Source organism: Carcharhinus amblyrhynchos, chromosome 12, assembly GCF_965287045.1.
Source record: "Carcharhinus amblyrhynchos chromosome 12, sCarAmb.v2.hapA, whole genome shotgun sequence".
Taxonomy (NCBI): domain Eukaryota; kingdom Metazoa; phylum Chordata; class Chondrichthyes; order Carcharhiniformes; family Carcharhinidae; genus Carcharhinus; species Carcharhinus amblyrhynchos.
This window is the reverse complement of record NC_137335.1, coordinates 44,952,654-44,975,847: the sequence shown is the minus strand read 5'-3', so window position 1 is coordinate 44,975,847 and position 23,194 is coordinate 44,952,654. Positions and strand designations below refer to the sequence as shown.

At 40.7% G+C, this 23,194-nt stretch overlaps 1 protein-coding gene across 1 annotated transcript in view; it reads right to left on the bottom strand.

Annotated features, from left to right (window-relative positions):
• The window catches only part of nrxn1a (neurexin 1a), a 1,747,513-nt gene that overhangs the window by 1,594,820 nt on the left and 129,499 nt on the right, over positions 1 to 23,194 (bottom strand). Inside the window, exon 3 of the mRNA XM_080200471.1 lies at positions 7,074 to 7,091. Within this exon, the coding sequence (XP_080056597.1) occupies positions 7,074 to 7,091 (18 nt within the window). The remainder of the gene's footprint in view (positions 1 to 7,073; positions 7,092 to 23,194) is intronic.

Genomic DNA, 23,194 nt, shown 5'->3' with positions numbered 1-23,194 from the left:
TACTACCAAATAAACCTGTTGGGCTTTAACCTGGTGTTGTGAGACTTCTTAATGTGCAATAAAACAGGATTTACGAAAGGTGACGGTGATCATAAAACGATTGAATTCCATATTCAGCTTGAAGGAGGAGTCAATCGAAGACCAGTGTATTAAAATTAAATAAGGACAATTATGAGGGTATGAAGACAGAGCAGGCCCCCATAGGCCCTGCCCATGGCATTTTGCAGTAGGCAATACCGATGTGCCTGGTAAGCTTTGCCAAGGTACCAGGCTGGCAGTGCCAATGTGCCAAGTTGGCACTGCTAGGTTGGCACTGGCCAAGGGGCACTCCACTTTGCCCTTCGCCTCCCAGTGAGTTTCAATGGCCTCCAGTTCTACCGGTGATGACGACATGACTCTTCCCCATTCATGGGGCGCAGGTGGTTTCCTTGTCAATGAGAACATCTCCCAGCAAGGCCACAAAGACAAGCCCAAATGATTCAGTGCCGGGCTCAGTAACCATAGGTAAAGCAGCATTAAAGTATATTTTAATAATTTATTCAGCCTCTCACCCATTTCTGGCGAAAGGCTGGACTCGCTGGAAGATTGCAAGAGCCGAGAAATCAAGTGTGATCCTGATTTCTCAGCTCCTGTGCAATTTTACAGGTTGCTCCACCCATTGATGGGCAGGGTGAACTGGTAAAATTCCGCCCCTTGTATTTGTCTTCTCTCTAGGGGATATAACTAATATCCCAGAAATAATTGTCGATCAGGAGCTGAAAGAAAGGGAGAAACTTTAGACAATTACAGTTCCTGTACTCAGAAAATTATGAGGACTAAATGCTGACAACCTAACCTCAGGTCCTGATTGATTTCATCCTCATGTCCCAAAAGGAGTGGCTGCTAATATAATTAATGCACTGTTTCTAATTTTCCAAAAGTTTCTAGATTTTGTAAAGGTTCCATTAGCTTGAAAAATAACAAATGTGACTCCTTTACACAAGAAAGCATGGAGACAGAAGGCAGGAAACTAGAGGCCAATTAGATTAACATCTACCAGAGGAAAATTGCTGGAATCTATTATTAAGATTAAAGTGTTTAGAAGATCACAATGCAATCAGGTTGAGTTAAAGTGGTTTGTGAAAAATAAATAATATTTGACTAAAGTTCTTTAAAGAAGTAACAAGCAATGTGGATACAAAGAAACTTGTGGGTGCGCTGACTTAAATTTCCAAAAGGCATTTGACAAGATGCCACATTAAAGGTTACTGTGCAAATTAAGAGTGAAATGTGCATGGGGTAATATATCATATAGATAGAGGATTGGTTGGATAAAGAGAGTGGGCATAAGTTTTTAAGTTGAATACTGCAATGAAGTTACTCTGAGTCATTTTCAGGTTGACAAATGTGATGAGTGGAAGGCCACAGTGATCAGTGCTGTGGCCAACCATTTACAATTTATCTCCATCATATGGGTGAAGGGACTGAAGGTATGGTTGCTAAATGTGTTGATAACACAAAGATAGGTGGGAGAATAGCTTTCAAAGAGTGCATTAAGGCCGGAAATTCCCTGTCCTGCCAGTCACGGGAATCATAATGGGTGGGACAGATAATTTGGCAGGCCACTTAAAGATCCATTGACCTTGGTCTGGAATTTCTGGTCTTGGTGTGCGCATAACCAAAAAATCCCAACCTAGGAGTCTCCAAATGAGTGGGCAAACATTTGGCTGGTGGAGTGCAATGTGGGAAAATATGAACTTGTTCTCTTTGGCAAGAAGAGTAGAAAAGCACCATTTTTTAAAATAAAGAAAGATTGTGGAACTATGAGGTGCAGAGTGATCTGGGTGTTCTGATTTATAAATCACAAAACGTTCTAATGCAACTGCAGCAAGTGGAATATGTTATTTACCATAGAGGGAATGGAATATAAAAGTTGGGGTGTTTTGCTGCCATTGTACAAGGCATTGGTGAGACTGCATGAGGAGTACAGTGCATACTTTTGGTTTTCTCATTTAAGGAAGGATATATATGTGCTAGAAGCAGTTCTGAGAAGGTTCACTCAACTGATACCTTGGACTGGGGTTGGGTTATCTTATGAGGAAATACAGGACAATCTGGGCCTGTATCTAATTAGAATTTAGAAGAATAAGAGTTGACCGTATTGAAATATATAAGATCCTTAGGGGGCATGACAGTGTGAATGGTAAAAGCATGTTACCTCTTGTGGCAGAGACTAGAACCCGGGAACATAGTTTAAAAATAACAGGTTTCCCATTTCCGAGAGATGAGAAGATTGTTTTTCTCTCAGGGGGTCATGAGTCTTTGGAACACTTTTCCAGACAGCAATGGAGGCAGGTTCTTTGAAATAAATAGATTGTTGAATTACAAGAATTACAATGCCTGGGACTTGGCACTAAGAAAATTATGAGAACTAAATGCTGACAACCTAACCTCAGGTCCTGATTGATTTCATCCTCATGTCCCAAGAGGAGTGGCTGCTAATATAGTTAATGCATTGTTTCTAGATGAAAGAAGTAATTAGATTGTTAACTAACAAGAATGGGGGAATAGGTGGGAATGTGGAATTGAGGCTACAATCAAATCAGTCATGATATTAGTGAATAGCAGAGCTGGCTCAAGGGATAAAATTAATTACTCCTGTTCCTAATTCATATGTGCGTGTGTATGTACAAGCTGAAGTGAACCTAGCCCACATGGTCTCGGAAGCAGCAAGGAAGTGCTGAACGAGAAAGGGTTATAAGGGGATACAGAGAAGGTGTCACTCAACTTCTATTATGAGAGTGGAGGAAATAATTAAATTGTAAAGCATTCTTTCATCATCTTAGTGTTTATTTCCAGCTGCTCCCTACAACTATGGGTCATTTGGGGGCAAGAATGTAAGCAGTGTTCCACCAATGACCTAACAGCGTAAAAATTCCCTATGCCTGGCTTTGCCTTCCTCTGACAATGACAGCCAAGTTTGAAGTGAGCACTGGTTCCACCCCTTCCCAAAATTATGGTGTGATTGCATCTGAATGGCTGTGGATTTTAGGGGCGAATACTTAGTGACAGTATAAAGCATAGGCAGCTGAATTTTCAAACAACTTCATTTCAATTTTGAAGGTTGGTGAGCTGGAAAAGTGTTAACAATTAGTTTCAAAAATTTTTAGGGCACTGTTTTCGGTAGCAGAAACAGGTAAGTCCGGGGTCTTGGACAAGGAGGGCTTGGGTAGGTTGGGGAGGGAATGTGGAGGGGGTTTGCTGGTCTAAGGCAGCAGGTGGGTCGGAAGAAATGAGGTCTGTTTCTATGGGCAGCCCTCAAAGACAGAAACCCCTCTTCCTTCCTGCCCTTTGAAGAATTTTTATTTAAGAAAACATTGGGTTGCCCACTCCCACCTGACCACTCGTGTCAATGTTACGCACAGTATGTTACTGGGGTAAATTACCTTGGTAACATACCTAATTGATCCTTGATTGTTTATTCAACTATAGTGGATGGACTACCAATTTCGTATTATTGGGGTGAGCTGGAATATAGCAGGATGGACACACACCCTATTTTATGTCCGTCCGCCCCCACCCTGTTAAAAACACACACAGCAGGGATATGTAAAATGCAGCCGATCAGTCAACAGACTGAGTGCTGCAAGGGAAACTATTAATGTTAATCAAATTAAGATGAAGTACAGAAACAAAACTTAAGTTTTTCCATGAGCAGAGGTTACAGGAAGAATGGATAATACCTCTACTGAGGTTCACCACTCCATCCTCTCAAAAGGTTAACATCATCCACCCAAAGGAAGGCAGGACAACTGGTTCATCAAATCCAGCTAAGGTCAGAATTCTCTAGCCATTCACGTCAGTGGGGTTCTCTAGTCCTGCCAGTGGTGCACCACTGCTGTGGGTTTCAGAGATATGGGGTGGCTCTAATTGGAATTTCCATTGACAGCAGTGGGATCAGAGGATCCCACCATCAACAAACGGCGCATCACTGAGAAAACTGTTGAGGGGAGGCCAGGGAACCTTGTCCCAAGTCTTATACATTTTAGACTCATTGCTAAGAACACGCACACAGAACTTAATCAATTTAATCAGATTGGATATTTAAGGCCATAAAGTTGCCAGCTATTTTAGAAGTCTACCCACAAATTAATCTCATCAATTTATACCAATCTCAGACACTGAATAATTCCTGTGACAAACTGAATTGTCACTGCAATCTCTCACATTAATTTTTGCCAATTATCCCAGCAATTAATTGTTTTCATTTTTAATGTTTAAGTGCTGCTAATGATAAGTCAACAGACAATTTTTAATTCCTCCCCTGTATCTGACTCTTTGGTAAGAAAGAGTTAATTAATTCACTCACTATTTTGTGCAGAAAATAATGGGATGTTAATTAATGTAATATAGCTTTGTGAGTGAAATTTAAGCACCAGAACCATAAATTATATGTTTCTCACATGGTTCCTGGACAAGATGTTAAAGTGTAAGGCTTAAAGGTTTTGTCTAATGCTGCTGGGGCTGAAACGGAAAATTCTAAAGCCTTATGATAACTGAATTGGGCAGAACTGAGAAATGAATGAATTGGGCAGAACTGAGACCTGAAATTGTTCATGTTTCTCTCTCTTCAGCAACTGCCCCCCTCTGTTAAAATGTACCATCACCACCCAAAAAACAACCTTGATTGCCCCACCTCCAACCACCCTATTCTCTTCAAAGTCCTTGAATATGTTGTTGTCCCCAAAATTGGGCTCATCTTCCCCGGAACTCATGTTTGAATACTTCAATTCAGGTTTTTGTCCCTGCCATAGTACCAAAACCACTTCCATCGAGGTAAGAAATGACATCCTAAGTGTCTGTGACAAGTCATCTTGCTCATCCTTCTTGACCTTGCCCAACATCATCCCCCTCCCTTGTTGTCCAGCTGTGTTGACCAAGATGAGTTTCTGATCACACATCTGTGCCAACAGTACATAAGAACATAAGAACATAAGAAATAGGAGCAGGAGTAGGCCATCTAGCCCTTCAAGCCTGCCCTGTCATTCAGTAAGATCATGGCTGATCTGAAGTGGATCAGTTCCACTTTCCCGCTTTCTCCCCATAACCCTTAATTCCCTTGTCTGTCAAAAACCTATCTACCCGTGATTTAAATATGTTTAGCGAGGTAGCCTCCACCACTTCAACAGGCAGAGAATTCCAGAGATTCACCACCCTTTGAGTGAAGAAGTTCCTCCTCAACTCCGTAAGGCCACCTATTTCCACCTCCGTCCTGGTTCTGCTCCAAAGCAGCTCATTCATACTTTTGTTAACTTTAGACTTGATTATTCAAATGCATTTCTGATTATCCTCCTACATTCTACCCTCCATGAAGTTGATGTCAGCCAAAACCTGGCTGTCCAGGTGCTTGCTCACACCAAGTTCTGTACACCCATCACTTTTGTACTCACTAATTACAGAGGCTCACAATTAAGCAATGCCTTAGTTTTAAAATTCTCATTGTTGTTTTCAAAACCCTTCATGGCCTTGCCATCTCTGTTAACACTTCCAACCCTACAATCCTCCAATGTATTTGAGTTCTGTTAATTCTGTCCTTTTGAGCATCCCAATTTTGATTGTTCTAGTATTATCGGCCATGTCTTGAGCTGCATAGGCTATAAGCTCTGGAATTGTTTCCCTAAGTATCCCAGTCTCTCTCTATCTTTTCTATCCTTTAAGACAGCCCTCAAAACTTACCTCTTGATCAAATTTTTGTCTAATATTACCTAGTATGGTTCATTGTCAAATTTTGCTTTATTACACACCTATGAGCCATCTTGACATGTTTTATTACAGACACTTAATAAATACAAGTTGTTGTTGTCAACATTTGCAATCTATTATATCTGGAAGGTGAATCATGTTAATAGAGATTACAAACATAAATACTCAAAGTTATTATGGCATAGTTAATCTTTTTAATGCAAATGCATTTTAGTTCAATATAGTTTCATTAACTTTGGATAATTTTATTAGAAAGATTCATCATGAATATTGAGCTATATCTCTTCTAATATTTTAATCATCTTTATTTGGCCACTTAGATCCACTGGAAGATAATAAGGATACTAAATAAATAAATGTGGCATGATTTTTCTATTTTATAGCTGAGGAAAACAGAACAACAGTTATTTATATTGTGTTTTAAAGAGATTAAACAAAATCTTTATTTTCCACAATTCTTCGGCCCTTTGCTGAATTCATCACTATCATTTTGGCAGAAATTTAGGATGTCAGCGAACCCTGAGAGAATTTGGCCCCTCTATTATTTTGCCTTTAATGGATCTCAATACTGAAAACATAAATAGCTTTAGTTCTCCTCACAGTCAATTTAGACATCCGTCATTTGTTTACCACGATTCTAATAGAATGTTAACCAAAAAAAACTGCTTTGTCCGATTTGTTTTATTTAACCTCCTATTCAAGTAATTTTCAAATGGCAGGTAAATAGATATGTAGGCAGAATGAGGGTTGTAGATCCGGTTACAAGGTGACAAAAAAAGAGTTTCTAAAAGAAACTCTAGTAGAAAATATTACCTTGTTTTTGCTTTTTTCTCAAATGAAGGGAAATTTTTCTACACACAGTTGTTTGCAAATAATGTCTGCTCACATGCTGAACTGACATTTAAACTGCTGGTTAACTCTTAGTTTTTTTTAAAAAAAACTGCACAGGTAAAATGCAAGAAGGTTATTACATGCAAATACTTTCCTTGTGAATATCTGAACAAAATGCACATTTAGTCATAAGTTACAAATTTTTCACAACATAGAGTATTCTCACAGTCAATTACGAATCACATTGGACAGACAATACATAGTTTATGATGTATGTTTTAATCTGTTGTATTTTAAGATGTTTACCTTGCTTAACTTTTAGACACAGCTAGCTTGGTAACATACAGATTCATTACATTTTAACCAGTAAAGCAGTTGTTGGAATAAAATTAACTAAAACCAACTACAATTTAAAAGAAAAATGTTTCTAATTTACAATGTTACTCATTACCAGCACATGTAAAAGGAGTTTAAGAAAATAAATTGTGTGAAGCACCCACCTTCAACATAGTTGTCTTCTGTGTGCACAGACAGGAAAGGAGAAAAAGGAAAAAGACTCATTAAGCGGCATGCAGACTGGAATTTGCCTCTGCATGATCTGATCATGCAAGGCATTAAAACACAACATGCAAGTGTTCCATCACCAACATTCAAGGGGAATAAGTGCCAGGGAAGCAGTGCTCTTCAAATTTTGGCAAAGGTGTGAAAAATTTGATTTTATGAAGGGAAAGTATTTTTGCGATTAAACGAGATCTACTAAATTATGATTCTTCGTTAACAGCAGCTTCCTCCATGGGCTGAAGTCTATAAATAATTAAAAAGCTGACAGAAAAGGAGTAAGCTGGTAATGATAGACATAAGGTTATTGCTCTCGTATTTCCCATTTGAATTCATTTTTAATCAATCTTTAAAACCGGTTGAATTTAGTTGACAGCATCATAAAATTATGAGTCTAAAGCATTTAAAAATCGCTTTCGTACTCATGAAAATTACAAATCGTGCATTAGTTTATTAAAAAATCAAAACAAAGACATGTAAAACTAGATTTTACCCCAAATTTTGAAATGCATAACATAATAATTTAGCATTTACTGTCCGAATCATTTTCAAAGTTTACACAGAACCACAATACCGTGTTATAATATACATTACTGGAAAAAGGTTCGATTTAGTTTCTTACATGACAGACCATTAATGAACAGCACAGGTACAGCCTTAATAACAAGCCTGTATTTAAGTTTGTACTTCGCACTAATCAAAAACACTCAGTAATGCCCTCATCATGATTTTTATTACTATTATCAAGCACTTCCAATATTAAGCTTAACAACTTTAAATTTAAGAAATTTGTCTTATTTTTAAATGTAATCCTCTATTTAGCCTAGACAACCATTAAGTTCAAATTTAATTACTAAATCGTATGTTAAAAGCATGGTTTATAGGTAGTTAACTAAATGGTCTTTGTTTTCCTTATCTTGGATACAGTCGATTGAACATTTTATGTGTCAACTGCAAGATATTAGATGAATAATTGTAAATGCACAGATCTGGCATCCTATTTTTACAGTGCATTTTTCACAAATTCAATTCAATTTGTTGCAGAAGTAAAGGCAACATTTTAAAATGATATATAACAAATAGATACCATGAAGGTAAAGTAATATCCTACTGTAGTCTAGCATTAGAGTTAAAGTGCAGCTGCTTAATTTTCTTCACACTTTTTATGGTTAAAGTTTCTTTCAATTTTATACAACACATGAACTGTTACATCTTCATCAACTATCTGGTTAATAGTGTTCTTTTTGATATGTCCTATGGTTCAACTCATCTGTTGAAAATGTTCCTTTAGTTTATTTGTGGTGAAATGTAGTGAGAGCTATTAAGTACCAAATAATATAATTTGTTGGTTTTCAATGCTACTCTCTGTTCTGTATGTAATCCATATCTGGTGTATGCCTCACAAACTTAAATTATTGATAGGAGAAACTTAGGCTAACCTATAAAGACTCAACTCAAGCCACAATCAACTATATTGGTGCAATTCAATCCATTTTTCTACTTAATTACCTCACTATTAATGAAAGTTAATGGAACATGATTTTCCTAAACAAATTGTTGGAAACATTATTTGACAATTTTAGATTGCTGTTGATGCATGATACAATCAAATAGAACTTATACTCAGCAAATTTTAATTTTAAGATTGAAAAAATAATGCTGTGTTCAATGAATTTTGAAATTACAACAAAATGTGGTCAAACAAACAAATAAATTCCTCATCCAAATATTTGTCTGGGTTATAAAACTTGTAGCGTTATTTCATTTAACAGGCATTATACATAACTTGATTGTAATACTTAATAATATGTCACTTTTTCTACTATAAGGTGATTATAGTGTGTTTATTTAGGCTATGTTTAAGAGAGGAACAATGATGAAATGGATTGAAAACATTAATGTGTTCTTCTTCTGTTTCAACAATAAAGTTTTGCTCCAAAATATTAACAGGAACAACCTCCCTTCCCACAATTAATTATACACTGAACCTTGTTGAGGCATAGAGAAGGCAAAATCTGATAGCCCCCAAAGATAAAGGTGAGAACTGTGATGGAAGATGGACTCTGGTTGAAGCAGGTGACAGCCTAACCAGGAAGAAGTATGAATCAAGTTACAGTCGAGGAGAAGATGTGCTCCAAAGTTCTCTGACACTACACTGGATTTCTTAATGGAGATGGTAGAGCAGGGGCAAGATGTGACCTATTGATAGGGATTACTGGAAACTTGGCATTCACATCTTACAGCTTGTAAACTTTGTCAGTTTTTCAATCATGATGACCACAACACCCACATCACACTCACTGACACATATCCCTCCCTCTTGTAGGAGAAACTGATGCATAACATGAAGCAGTAAGAGCTAACTGATGGAAGGACAGGTGTGGCTGCATATTGTTGGCTGAATGGAGACAGTGGATTCATCATAATAATGCAATAACTGATGTTGTAGCTAGCAGTGGCTAAAGCCATTGGATATTACGGGGACCTTACTAGAAATTGGCAATATATTAGTTCTAGTAAACCACCACCCCCCGCCCAGAATGATCACGATGCAGAGTGGGGCACCCCTCCCCTCCCCTTTCCCCTCCGACCCACCCTCCCCAATGATCGTGATGCAGAGTGGGCCCCCCTCCCCTCCCCATACTGATCACCTTCAGAGTGGTAGTCCAGACGTATTCAGAATGTGCAGTGGTTCCCTCCTCCCAATCGGACCATCAATTCAGGCCCTACACCGGACCCACCTCTATAAGCCCCACCCCCAGCTCTGCCCACCGACAGTACAAAAGTGCCTGGTGGGCATTATCAAGGTGCCAGGCTGGCACTGCCAGGCTGGAAGTGCTGAAAGGGCATTTCCCCTTTCCCTTGGCCTCTCCAGGAGTGGGCCTCAGTGGCCTCTGATTCTACTGATGAGCCCAACATGACTATTCCCCATTTATGGGGAGCAGATGTTTTCCTCACAGGAGAGAACGCTTCCCAGCATGGCCAGAAAGGCAAGCAAGTCCGAACAATTGAGCACCAGGCTTACTAATGCCATGCAAATCAACATTAAATTATATTTGAATACTTTATTTACGGCGAGAGACTGACCTCGCTCGAAATCCAGCTCTCGTATGAGCGCATGAACCTGATTTCTCGGCTCTTGTGTGATTTTACCATCTCATTCTGTCCGTCAGTGGGTGGGTGGCAGAATTCTGCCTCATAAGTCCCGAACTTGCATAGTGCTAAAGTGTATCAGAGAGAATGCATGACAACAAGGTTCGCATCCTGACGGGGTAACTCAAAAATGCTACCAAACAGGGCAAGTGGTGTCAGCTATCACCAGCTTTGACAACGGGTCAGCTGGACTTGAACTGTCAGCTCTTTTCTCTCCTTACAAATGCTGCCAGACCTGCTGAGATTTTCCAGCATTTTCTCTTTTAGTTTCGGATTCCAGCATCCAGAGTAATTTGCTTTTATCACCATCCTACCTGTGTGAGTTGTAAAATGCTAAGACTTGAACTGAATTGAAACATTCTTCGACATTCTTGGGATTTGGTGTCTCAAAGGGTTAACTTTGTCTCCCAGCTTTGAAACTAGCTCTAGCTCTCACTCTTAAACTGGCAATCTGAACACCTCAAAGATTTGTTAGTTACTCACTCTGGCAACAATATTTATCATGACAAGGCACAATTGCTTCCTGAGAGATATGCAAGTAGGCAGCCTCATCCTTCTGGGTCTTCAATGCTTTTGAATTAAACAACGTTGAGTGAGAGCAATAACCACCCTCTCACCTTTGTACCTGATGATCAGAGTTTGCAGAGAAGTGAACTTAAATTTCCTTTCCAGCAATCCACTCTGGCCTCATATTATTTACGGAGTGAGGATCTTTGGCTTCACTGCATTCACACTTCCCCAAATGAGAGGGTTTTTTATGCCGCAGGAAGCAGAATAGCTCCACAACATTGTTAGAAAAGCATGGGTGTTAGGGAATTTGAGGAAATAAATAGTGATGCCTTGAGGAGTGTACGTACAACAGAGAAGAGCATGTTGGAAGTCTTAAAGCGTATCAAGGTAGGTATGTCCCTGGGACCTGATGAAGTGTATCCCAGGACATTGTGGGAGGCTAGGGAGGAAATTGCAGGTCCCCTAGCAGAGGTACCTGAACCATCGATAATCACAGGTGTGGTGCCTGAAAGTTGGAGAGTGGAAAATGTTGTGCCTCTGTTTAAGAAGGGCTGCAGGGAAAAGCCTGGAAACTATAGACTGGTGAGCCTCACATCTGTGGTGGGTAGGTTGTTAGAAAGTATTTTGAGAGATGCAAGGACTGATTAAGGACAGTCAGCACGGCTTTGTGAGTGGAATATCATGTCTCACAAATTTGATTCAGTTTTTTGAAGGGATACCCAAGAAGGTAGATGAGAGCACTGCAGTTGATGTTGTCTACATGGACTTTAGCAAGGCCTATGACAAGGTACCTAAAGGTACGTTGTTGCATAAAGTTAAATCTCACGGGATTCAGGGCAAGGTAGTCAGTTGGATATAAATTGGATACTGGTTTGATGACATAAGACAGAGGGTGGTTGTACAGAGTTGTTTTTCAAACTGGACGCCTGTGACCAATGGAGTGCCTCAGGGATCGTTGCTGAGTCCTCTGTTATTTGTCATTTATATTAATGATTTGGATGAGAATTTAGTAGGCATGGTTAGTAAGATTGCAGATGACACCAAGATTGATGGCATAGTGGACAGTGAAGAAGCCAATTTAGAATCGCAATGGGATCTTGGTCAATTGGGCCAGTGAGCTGATGAATGGCAGATGGAGTTACATTTAGATAAATGCAATGTGATGCATTTTGGTAGACTGAATCAGGGCAGAACTTATTCAGTTAATGGCAGGGCACTGGGGAGAGTAATAGAACAAAGAGATCTAGGGTACAGGTTCAAACCTTCTTGAAAGTAGAGTCAGAGGTGGAGTGTACAGGATGGTGAAGAAGACATTTGGCATGCTTGGTTTCATCAGTCAGAACACTGAATACAGGAGTTGGGACATCTTGTTGAAGTTGTACAAGATGTTGGAAAGGCCACACTTGGAATACTGTGTGCAGTTCTGGTCACCCTATTATAGAAAGGATATTATTAAACTAGAAAGAGTGCAGTAAGGACTTTCTGGGATGCTACCAGAATTTGATGGTTTGAGTTATAAGGAGAGGCAGAATAGACTGGGACCTTTTTCTCTGGAACGTAGGAGGCTCAGGGGTGATCTTACAGACAATTATAAAATAATGGAGGGCATAGATCAGCTAGATAGTCAATATCTTTTCCCAAAGGTAGGGAAGTCTAAAACAAGAGGGCTTAGGTTTAAGGTGAGAGGGAATACAAAAGGGTCCAGAGGGGCAAATTTTTCACACAGAGGGTGGTGAGGGCCTGGAACAAGCTGCCAGAGGTAGTGATAGAGGCAGGTACAATTCTGTCTTTTAAAAAGTGTTTAGACAGTTATATGGCTAAGATGGGTATAGAGGGATATGGGCTAAACGCGAGAATTGGGACTAGCTTCGGGTTAAGAAAAGAGCCAGCACAGACAAGTTGGGCTGAAGGGTCTATTTCCATGCTATAAACTTCTATAACCTCCCCAAGTCCTTGCAGCCTTATTTCTCATAAACAGGATCCCTGAACTTCATTGTCGCACTCAGTAGTGGCCATCTGTTGTGGTTACCTCCCACTCAGTTTGCAGCTCCCAACAAAGAATGACGTCCACTCAGCTACTATTTGAACAGTAACCTAGCATGGAGTAACTAGGAAGCAATATCTGCTTGGCAACCAGCGCCCCTTGGAGCAAAGAATGACTCGATATAGAGGGAAGGTAAGGCCTCTGATTTACCAGTTCACACCGCCACACTTCCCCTCCCCTCCGCCACAAATGGTGACAGCCCTGGCCCGAAGCTGCACTCACACCGTTGTGCCCCTTGAGTTCTGGGCTGCCCAAAAAGTAATGGCTACATGAGAGTTTTCCTCCGAAATCCCCCTTGGACATGAAGGCGACAGTTTCACATTTATGCAGAGCTGTTGTAAATGGTGCTGACGTGATGTCATGCTGGCGCCAGTTGAATATTCAGTGTGGCCTCAATATCCAGCTTGGGTGCTCATTAATGATACGCTGGTGCATTCAAATGCTTGCCCTCCCCCAGCACATTCCACATCACTCTGCCAGCAAGGTTAGTTCAAAATCTGAAAATGCGATCTTGCCAGCAAAACTCATTTTTTAGAACTCTCCATGTTTTGAGCCCGCACCACCATTCCTGTGGATAGAGAGACTGGGCTCAAGATCACACCCTCTGTCATCACCTATCTAATACTTCTCATTTCCACTTCCTTCTTATCGCACAATCCCTTCTGATTTGCAAGCTGCAGATGGTTTAAGCAGACATCTCTTGCTTCCCTCCATACCCACAACGTCGAACCTCATCCTAATGACTTTCTCATTTCAGATAAACTACAACTAGGCCAAGCAGTTGTGGATAAGCAAGAACTGGAAGAGCAGGAAAACAGTGGTGAATAAGAAACATTTGACTGAATTTTATGAAGTGTTAGAATCCCACCCCCACCTGAAATATCAGGAGGAGGGGAGCATGCTGCAACAACAACAGCCATCCCACAGCCATTTAACAACTAAATGGTTATTAATAGACTGGAGGTGGGATTCCCATTGCTCAGGGACAGGATGTTCCACATCAGACAGCTAAAAGCCAACCACTGGGGGAGTGCGATGCTGGATAATTTAGGTATGTTTGAAGTCTTGTTGAGTACTAAGCTGGCAAATCTGATTGAGGTGATGAGAGTAAACGACCTTGGATTTGAGAGGTCATATCGGAGGAAAACCTTAGGTAAAATCTTGGGGAGGAGGAAAACCCTCTAACGAACCCTCTAAGAGGGCCCATGCAGCAATGTCGACATCCTTCCTTCACCCACCACCAGAAGTCTGTGCAGTGAAACCTGCCCGACTGGGTTGATAGGTATGGGCCTCTCTCATTGCCGGATAAATCCTGGCAGTAGAGGAATGAGCGAGTTGAAATTATTTGGCCATTTAAGAGATACAATTGGTTCGCTGGTCGGCAGAATATATGTCACCCCCACTGCAGTTATCATTTCAGTGAGGGGAACGGTGACCAGGAAGGTGGCAGACAATTTGACCAGCCTCACCACTTTCAAACTTGCCAACTGGGGAATGTTAAATCCAGCCCATTGTCACTTGCTTTCATATCGCTGTCACTAGTTGAGATACTGACTCTTTAGAGGATTCCTTAAAGATGGAACTGGTGCACACTGAGACAGGGTATACAAATATAGGAGATAACGGGAGTGCAGATGTGTTCACGTCACTGAAGATAAAATCCCATAAGAGTTCAGTTACAATGGTTTCAGATGAGCACTTTGATGGGGTGGCCCCTAGAAAAAAGCTGATCCAATAAAATCCTTGACATATTTGCACGCCTGTCTGTATGGGATGTCAAGGAGCATGCAGAGTCTGGCACCAATTTAGCACAGACTACTGCAAAGAACTTGGAACCCATCCTTTCTCATGCATAAGTGACTCCACTTCAAACCCGACCATAATGTAGGATCTGACAGTTGGTGCCTGCTTCCACATAAGCAGAAGCAGAAGACACAAAACATTTAGGTTATTCAGTGGAAGCAAAGACTGCTTTCAAGCAAGGTCAAATTGCTGCCAAGCAAACGGAGATTACTGCCACCAACACGGCTGTTGATGCCAGTGCAAAGAAACTTACGGAGTTTCACAGCAGCCCATCAATCTGTCCTTCAAAAGATCATGGGCATGGCTGAGGTCGCTTGGGAAATGTTAGCAACTCTATGAAGCCTCTGTCCTCTCTCATTCATGCTTCATTTCTTTTATTCCTTCAGTGGATGTGGGTGTCATTGGCTCGATCAGCATTTATTGCCTATGCCTAATAGGTCTTGAACTGAGTGATTTGCTCGGCCATTTCTATAGGCATTTAAGAGCCAACCTCATTGCTGTAGCCTGGAGTCGTATGTATGCCAATCCAGGTAAGATTTCCTTCCAGTTTTATATTGAATTTAAATGCTGTGGCGGCATTCAAACCCTGACCTCCAGTGCATTGTCTTGGTTCTCTGGATTACTAGTCCAGTGACAATACCACTAAGCCATGACTTCCCCTCCTGCTGCCAGTCAGTCAATGCCTTTGTTGTTGCCTGTCTGTCAGCCAACCCAAACTGCTGCCACCCATGCTGGAATGGTGTAATCCAAACCTGGCCCTTTTCTGGCCAGCTCTGTGCAAGATTGCCCTGCAAAGCAACGTGCATGCTCTCCACTGAAAATCAGCAGGCTTTTGCCAACCATGCTACAGCCAGTAAGGTAGCACAGCATAATTAACACAGGAAAGACACATGGAAGATAAGCATAAAAGTAATGGACATGGACCATCTTTCTATGCAATATGGTATGGTTTCAGCTATGAATTAGTCATGTTTGTCTTGTGCTGGTTTAAATTTTTGCATTGTGGTCAAGCTGGTGCTTTGATTGGCAATAACAAAGGGAAGGTAAAATACAACTGAATGGGAAATTCTTCACAGATAGCTTCACCAAAAAGGACCTATTCCCTTTCTCTTAATCCTCGGTTTCCATTTCCACCTTAGCTGGTCACGATACAGGTAGGTGCAAGAGCTATGTCCTCATAATGGACGTTTCATCAGAAAGAACTCTTCAAATGCAGACAATAAAAATTGAACAAGACTTACTCCAGCTTATAAATCAAAGAAAAGGTTTAATAAATAAATATCATTACTCCAAACTTGGGGCCACGCTCTGGGCCAATCCTCACAATTCCCAACAGATTCTTATTTATAGTGAGTTAGCTGACCATCACATCATTCTGTAATTGGTTCCATGGTTTACAGGGTCAGTTGACCCTTACAGCTTGTTACCATTGGTCACATTAGATCCAATACAAAGTTGTCACCAGTTACATTCTAATAGTGGAAAGGTTGTCAAGCATGAAATAGTATTGAGCTGCACCCTGCTGCATACTGCACAGTTCCTCATTATCACTCCAGGCAGCAGAAATATTTGTTCAGCACTCCAAAGGCCTGCTTTATCAAATATTCTGTGGCAGCACGGCTTCCATAGGATGTATGGTATCCATTTTGTGTTTGGTTATGAATGTCATGAGTCATGTCATCAAAGCATAACCCTTGTCACTCTATTGCCATCATCTTGCTTGTTGCAGTAATTCAAATGCAGATGGCACTGATCTGCTGCAAAATGAAGGTATTGGAACCACTACCAGGATATTGGACATGTATCTGCATGATTTGTAGCGTATCAGTGTTTTCTCTCCAAACTCATTTCCAAACTCATCTCCAAACTCTGTGGCCTGGGCCTTGGCTCCTCCCTCTGTAACTGAATCCTGAACTTCCTAACCCACAGACCACAATCAGTAAGGACAGGTAATAACACCTCCTCCATGATCATCCTCAACACCGGTGCCCCACAAGGTTGTGGTCTCAGCTCCCTACTATACTTGTACACTATGACTGTGTGGCCAAATTCCCCTCCAACTCGATTTTCAAGTTTGCTGATGACATCACCGTAGCAGGTCAGATCTCAAACAATGATGAGAAAGAGTTTAAGAATGAGATAGAAAATCTGGTGAACTGGTGCGGCGACAATAATCTCTCCCTCAATGTTAACAAAATGCAAGAGATTGTCATCAACTTTAGAGAGCATAGAAAAGAACGTGCCCCTGTCTACATTAACAGGGATGAAGTAGAAAGGGTCGAAAGTTTCAAGTTTCTCAGCGTCTAGATCACCAATAACCTGTCCTAGTACCCCCACGTCGACACTATTGTGAAGAAAGCCCACCAATGCCTCTATTTTCTCAGAAGACTAAGGACATTTGTTATGGCAGCTACGACTCTCACCAACTTTTATAGATGCATTCTTTCTGGTTGTGTCACAGCTTGGTATGCGTCCTGTTCTGCGCAAGACTGCAATGAACTACAAAAATTTGTGAATGTAGTCCAATCCATTACACAAACCAACCTCCCATCCATTAATTCTGTCTACACATCCCGCTGCCTCGGAAAAGCAGCCAGCATAATTAAGGGCCCCATGCACCCAGGAAACTCTCTTCCATCTTCTTCCGGGTGAAAACAATTCAAAAGTCTGAGGTCACATACCAACTGACTCAAGAACAGCTTCTTTCCTGCTGCCATCAGACTTTTGAATGGATCTACCTTGCATTAAGTTGATCTTTCTCTACACTCTAACTATGACTGTAACACTACATTCTACACCCTCTCGTTTCCTTCTCGATGAATGGTATGCTTTGCCTGTATGGCAACAATACTTTTCACTGTGTGTTAATAATAATAAATCAAATCAAATATTATTCTTTAATTTTTTTGTTAAGTGCATAGGAGATTTATTTTATGTGCACTCCCTTTAAAATGTATTTATCTGACCTGTGCATTCCTGAGTGGGTTCTTTTGGGTTGTCATATGAATGCACAACTTAGAGGTTACATTGTTGCATGTGATCACATACCACCTGAAATACTAATGCCAACGTGTCAAAGTATAACAGCTGAGACCTTGTGGCAGCAGGAATGGAACCAACATGCCACTATTAAAAGCCCATCCACCCAGTTTCAACCTACCACACCAATGTTGGGCACTCCTTGAATGTTTCTGCAGTGGCCAAGGTCTTTGTGCAGCAAATTGGCACATGTACTGCCTCGCAGGGAATCCAAATCACAGCTCTGGTGCACCCCAATCAATGACTCACATTATCATAGACTGTCCCATGACAAAATTCAGCGAATGACTCAGAGAGCTCAATTCAGCTGCTGTGGAAACAATTGCCCAGCTTCATGACTACTACACATGCTAAAACAAAACATATCATCTGGACATTGAGGGAGGGGCATCCCATTTAGTTGCAGCACATCTCAGAAGTATATGTACTCAATGGCACCCTACAAATGTGGAAATCTGTAAATCACATGAATCTCCCTGCTCACCCTGCCTACTTCTGTTTGCCAATATATTAAAATGGCAATTGCTGAGTGTGAGCTTCCCAGCTTGCCACACCAGTTTATCAGCATTGTGAGCCAGTAAAATAGGATGAGAAGCGAAAAATTGTGCTTGCACCTGGTTTCTCGCTTCTCCTGATCATACCGGCACCATTTTTCCAGCAAAATCAGCTTCACACCCAGACAGGGTGCAACGTTGATTTCAATATTAATGACATTCTTTGAATATTATTCGTGATGCTATTGCCCAGCTTTACTTGCACTTACCTACTCGCCGGTCAACGTCTTCAGCTGCGAGAATTACAGCTGCTCTACACTGGTTGAGTTCAGATGTGACTGCTTTGCTGGTGGACCAGAGGCAATTGCAGCCTCAGGTGCTTGGGGGCAGGGCCAGGCAGTGTCCATTGGGCACCTTGGCACTGCGCAATGGGCACAGTGGCACTGCCTACTGGGCACCCTGGTTCTACCCACTGAGCACACTGGCAGCAGCAGGAGTGGTGCCAAGGAGCAGCGCCTGAGGGATGGGGCCTGAGATGGTGGGGAAATGGCAGGGGAGAGCTCGACCATGGGGGAGCACATAAGGGAGGTACTCTGCAGGGATGGGAATCAGAAAGGTGAAGTCTGCAAAGGGAACAATTGGAGGTCTGTTCCAATTTATTTTACAGGAGATAGCCCAGGGCGCCTGTGCAATGCACCCCAAGTGTTCAACAGCTGGTTTCATCCCCTCTCCCTATTAGCATGAATCATATCCTGGCTGTTTTTGCAGTAAGAGTCATAAGAATGCAACTCTCAGCTCAGCCAAAAATCAGCCTCTCTCCCCTTTTCTTGCCCGTTCAACACTTCAAATTTCTTTCCAAATTTCTCTCTGGTGTTGAAAAGCAGGGCACTAAGGAGTCAAAATTTGCACCTGAATCTCTGAGATTTGCTCATCTTGTATTTAACAGATGAAGTTTAATCATATTCATATTGAGTTATTTAAATGATTAAGGAGCAATGTGTTAAAAACTAAACAAAATTTTTAGAATGCAGTGGTAGAATAAAAGGGAGGTAGTCCGTCACATATTTCAATCCAGTCATCATTGGCAGGAAGATCTCATCCAAACCCCAATCAATCTACATTTGCTCTGACCTCCACTATTACTCCAGGCCTAGTAAGATCTTTGGATTCAGCTATGACTGCACTTGGCTAAACCACTGCCATCTGATGACCTGCATTCAACACCAAGGACTGTGCACAATTGTCTAGATTTTGTAACTGTGAAAAACCAACTTGAATTTCTAGAAGGGTTGCAACTAGTAAGTCACCACAATCTGTGATACGTACAAACCTGTAGAATGTCTTTCTGTAACATGTTCCAGCACTAATTAGTGTATATCAATAGTCAGAGCACAAAGACAGATATAATCACCATGAAACTTTCAACTGAAGTTTTCAATTAACCTGTTGTATCCACATCATTACAATACATAGATCTTAAATATGCAAGGGACTATAAAATATTACATAGTTTTCCTCATACAAAGAAAACACAAGGTGGGGATGGAATCAAATAAAATGAGAAAATAAACAGAGGCAAAGATAACCAATAAACGAACAGGGAGACGAACAGGGTGAACTGCACAGATGACTGATTGAGCATCTCCAAAGTGTAAACCTCTATGAGTAGCCCCCAGAAATGCCATAATGCCCTGGCTCAAGCTTGTCCCGTGCACAGTCTATTGACTAGATGTGGATGAGAACCTCAAAGCACCTAATGTGGCCCCTGGAGATGGTTTTCAAAATGCCCATCAGCAGGAAATGTCGAAGAGAAACAATTTGTGATTGAAGGAGGAAGAACACAGGGCTCTGAAAAAGAAGTACTGGCAGCTGGGATGAGAAAAAGGTTGCTTTCCAGGTCACGAAAAACACTGGTTGCTGGGTTGGGCCAGGTCATGCCAAGCTTAGGAACAGGTTAGCTGCCGATGGGAAGTGGCTGGATGCAATCATGTGATGATGGTAGTGGAGGATGGGGTTTTGCATGCTGCGGGTGAAGAGACCCGCTGTCTGGGATTGCGGGAGAAGTAATAACTGTGTGTGGAAGAGGGAGTGCATAAATGAATGTGTGCAAAAGAGTGACTGAGTGTGGGAGAGTGAATGAATGTAGAAGGGAGAATGATTGAGTGTGTGGGTCTAGCCCACTTGCACTTTCAGGATTTCCACTCATCCTCATCCTCATCCTCACACAATCATACCCACTCACACAATGGGTGAGGATGAATGGGTAAGCATCAAGTGATTTTCAGTGAGCCAGGCAAACAAACTCTATCCCTTTCACACTTCAATGATGATCTTTATTAATTACTCTTCTTTAAGAATCAATTTATTGCTTTGATGCTGCTTTGTCAGCAAGACATTTCTTCATACCTCAACTTTATTTTGAAATTTATGTTTAATATTGTGCCAAACTTTATCTTTCTGTAATTTGCTCTTTGGTGTGTGAAAAAGTAGAAATGTATCCCTGCCAAGTGAATAGGTTGGACAAACCTGCCCTAAGTGAAGAAGCAGTGGTCATAAAGAAGGCCCTAAAAATATTAGCATGAACAAGAAATTTGATGTAAGAAATGCCTATCATGGACAGTTATCATGCTGGTATCTTAGAAAAGGCAACTAAGTATGGAGTGACAAGTCCTAGTAATGAAAAGATGCTGGCAGAAGACAACAACACAAGGTGGCATAGACATGAATGGTGAACTGAAAATAGCATGAAAAACCATCTGACTGGCCTAAAACTTGTGTCTAGATTATGAAAAGGAAAGAACCTGAAAGGGAAAGATTACACTGAGCCTCAACCAATAAAAAACACCAAGCTGCTCCAAAGTTCACCTGACACCAGGTCATGGAACTGACAAATGAAGGTGTACAAAGGTACGACAGGTAGTCTTGGTGAATTGAACATGGCAAAGGGAGATGCACCAACACATGAATCCTATGGTAAAAGATGACTGGGTAAAAGAAGGAATTTGCATTTATAGAGCACTTTTCACAAACTCAAAGAATTCTAAAATGCTTTACAAACAATGAAAACTTCTTGAAGTCTTGTCACTGTATAATATAGGAAATGTTGCGTTAATTTTTTCCACAGATAATATGATAAATGATTGGAAAAAAATTAAAGCCTAATAACTAATCATATAATGACAAACAGTTAAAAATTGAATACAAGATTTTTTGGTGGATTCTGTACAACAGTTACGACCAAGGTCCTCTTTTACATGTGACATGTCAGACAATTAGGACTCACCCTCGAGTAAGTTAGTCACTTTGCACACAGCATCATTTTTTATTTCTTTCAGCATGGGCTTGATGGGCCAAGTGGCCTCCTTCTATCCTATAATGACTCAATGAAAACAATGGCCTGAAATTTGTTTAAAAGTAACACTGAGATATGTGTAATCACTATCATTAAACAGCAAATTAGATAGCAACTTCTGCAATCTGCACATATGCAGTTAAACACGGAAATCAGGAAGTTGCTGCCCAAAGTCACTACAATATTGTATCAGTATTGGAATACATAGAATGATGGTATACTATATGTACACACATTATATACACCAATACACTAAAATGTTAAACCTTGTCCATTCAACAGGAAGTAAATTTTTATGAGTGTGATGAGTTGCAATTCCTGTCAACAGGAAGTAAATTTTTATGAGTGTGAATTTTTATGAGTGTGATGAATTGCAATTCCTGTCAAACATCCTCCCTGGCACAAATGTGGTGCCTTATTCCATCATAATTTTATTGTTGAAGTTTTTTTAATCCTTTTTCAAACCCATCCTTTTTGGCTTCTTTTTATTTAATTTTCTGTGCATTTTAATAGGCACTGAATTAAAATAATCTGACAAGCATTTTCTGGTTAAGAATCTGCATGATTCAGTAAGGATTCTTCATTCTGATTGGTGAAGGAGGTGCACAGCTGCTTAATACAGGTCCCAGGTATTTATGCAGGGTGTTGTGTTGTTTTGGATATCTCATGGCAACGGGTCCCAGTGCAAAACGGGAAATAAACAACTGACACATAGGGGAAAATTTTCCTGTTCTGCCCACCATGGGAATCGTAGTGGGTGAAGGGCAAACCATGGAACGATCCATTGACTTCATGCAGGATTGTCCAATTTCTGGGCGAGACCAGCCAGAAAGTCCCATCCATCTTGTCTCCCAATGGCTGCAAAATTCCAATGAATTTTTTGAAATACAATATGTGAATAAATGAGACATGGCATAAGGGAAGTATAAATTGTTAGGGAAGAACAGATGACTTTACACCCATGCTACCCAAAGCTTTCCACCATTGGTGTTTTCCTCACCTCATGTCTGAAGCTGTTATGAACCAACTGATAGATTGCTATGAGTGGTCAACAATTTCATCAATATTATAACATGCGACTGCCAGGGCTGTACCAAATGGAGTAGATCGACATTTGTTGGACGCAATCAAATAATATTTCAGGTTCTGCATTCATATGCATCATTCTGAAGGCAATTGAGTGAGTGTGTGTGGGGACACAAACAACTGAAAGAGGATAATAAAGAAGTTTTTTAAGAAAGCCTGCCACTAATACTTGGAAAACCAATGGGATCAATACATGAATAGAAATTGGGATTTAATAGTTGCTAGGAAAAAATTGGAATTTTCTATGGTGGAGTGATACAAAACTTGTTATCAGCCATCAGGAGAAATAAATTTTACTTCAAGCTACCAAAATACCTGCCTGTGAGATAAACTAATGGATTTCCTCAATACAGCAGCCCTAAGCAGCCCTAAGAGAAGATGAAGAAACAAAGTCAGAAAGAAAATTGACTCCCAAGATAGAAAATGAGTATGGCGGAAAAATTGACAAAAGAATGATTTTATCAAATGAATCTCCAGCACATTTCATCAAATCACCAAGGTGGAAATAGGGTAATGTGGGCCCAACAATAATGGTCGATATTTCTATTTTCCCCATTTGATAACCCAGCTCTTTCATGAGTA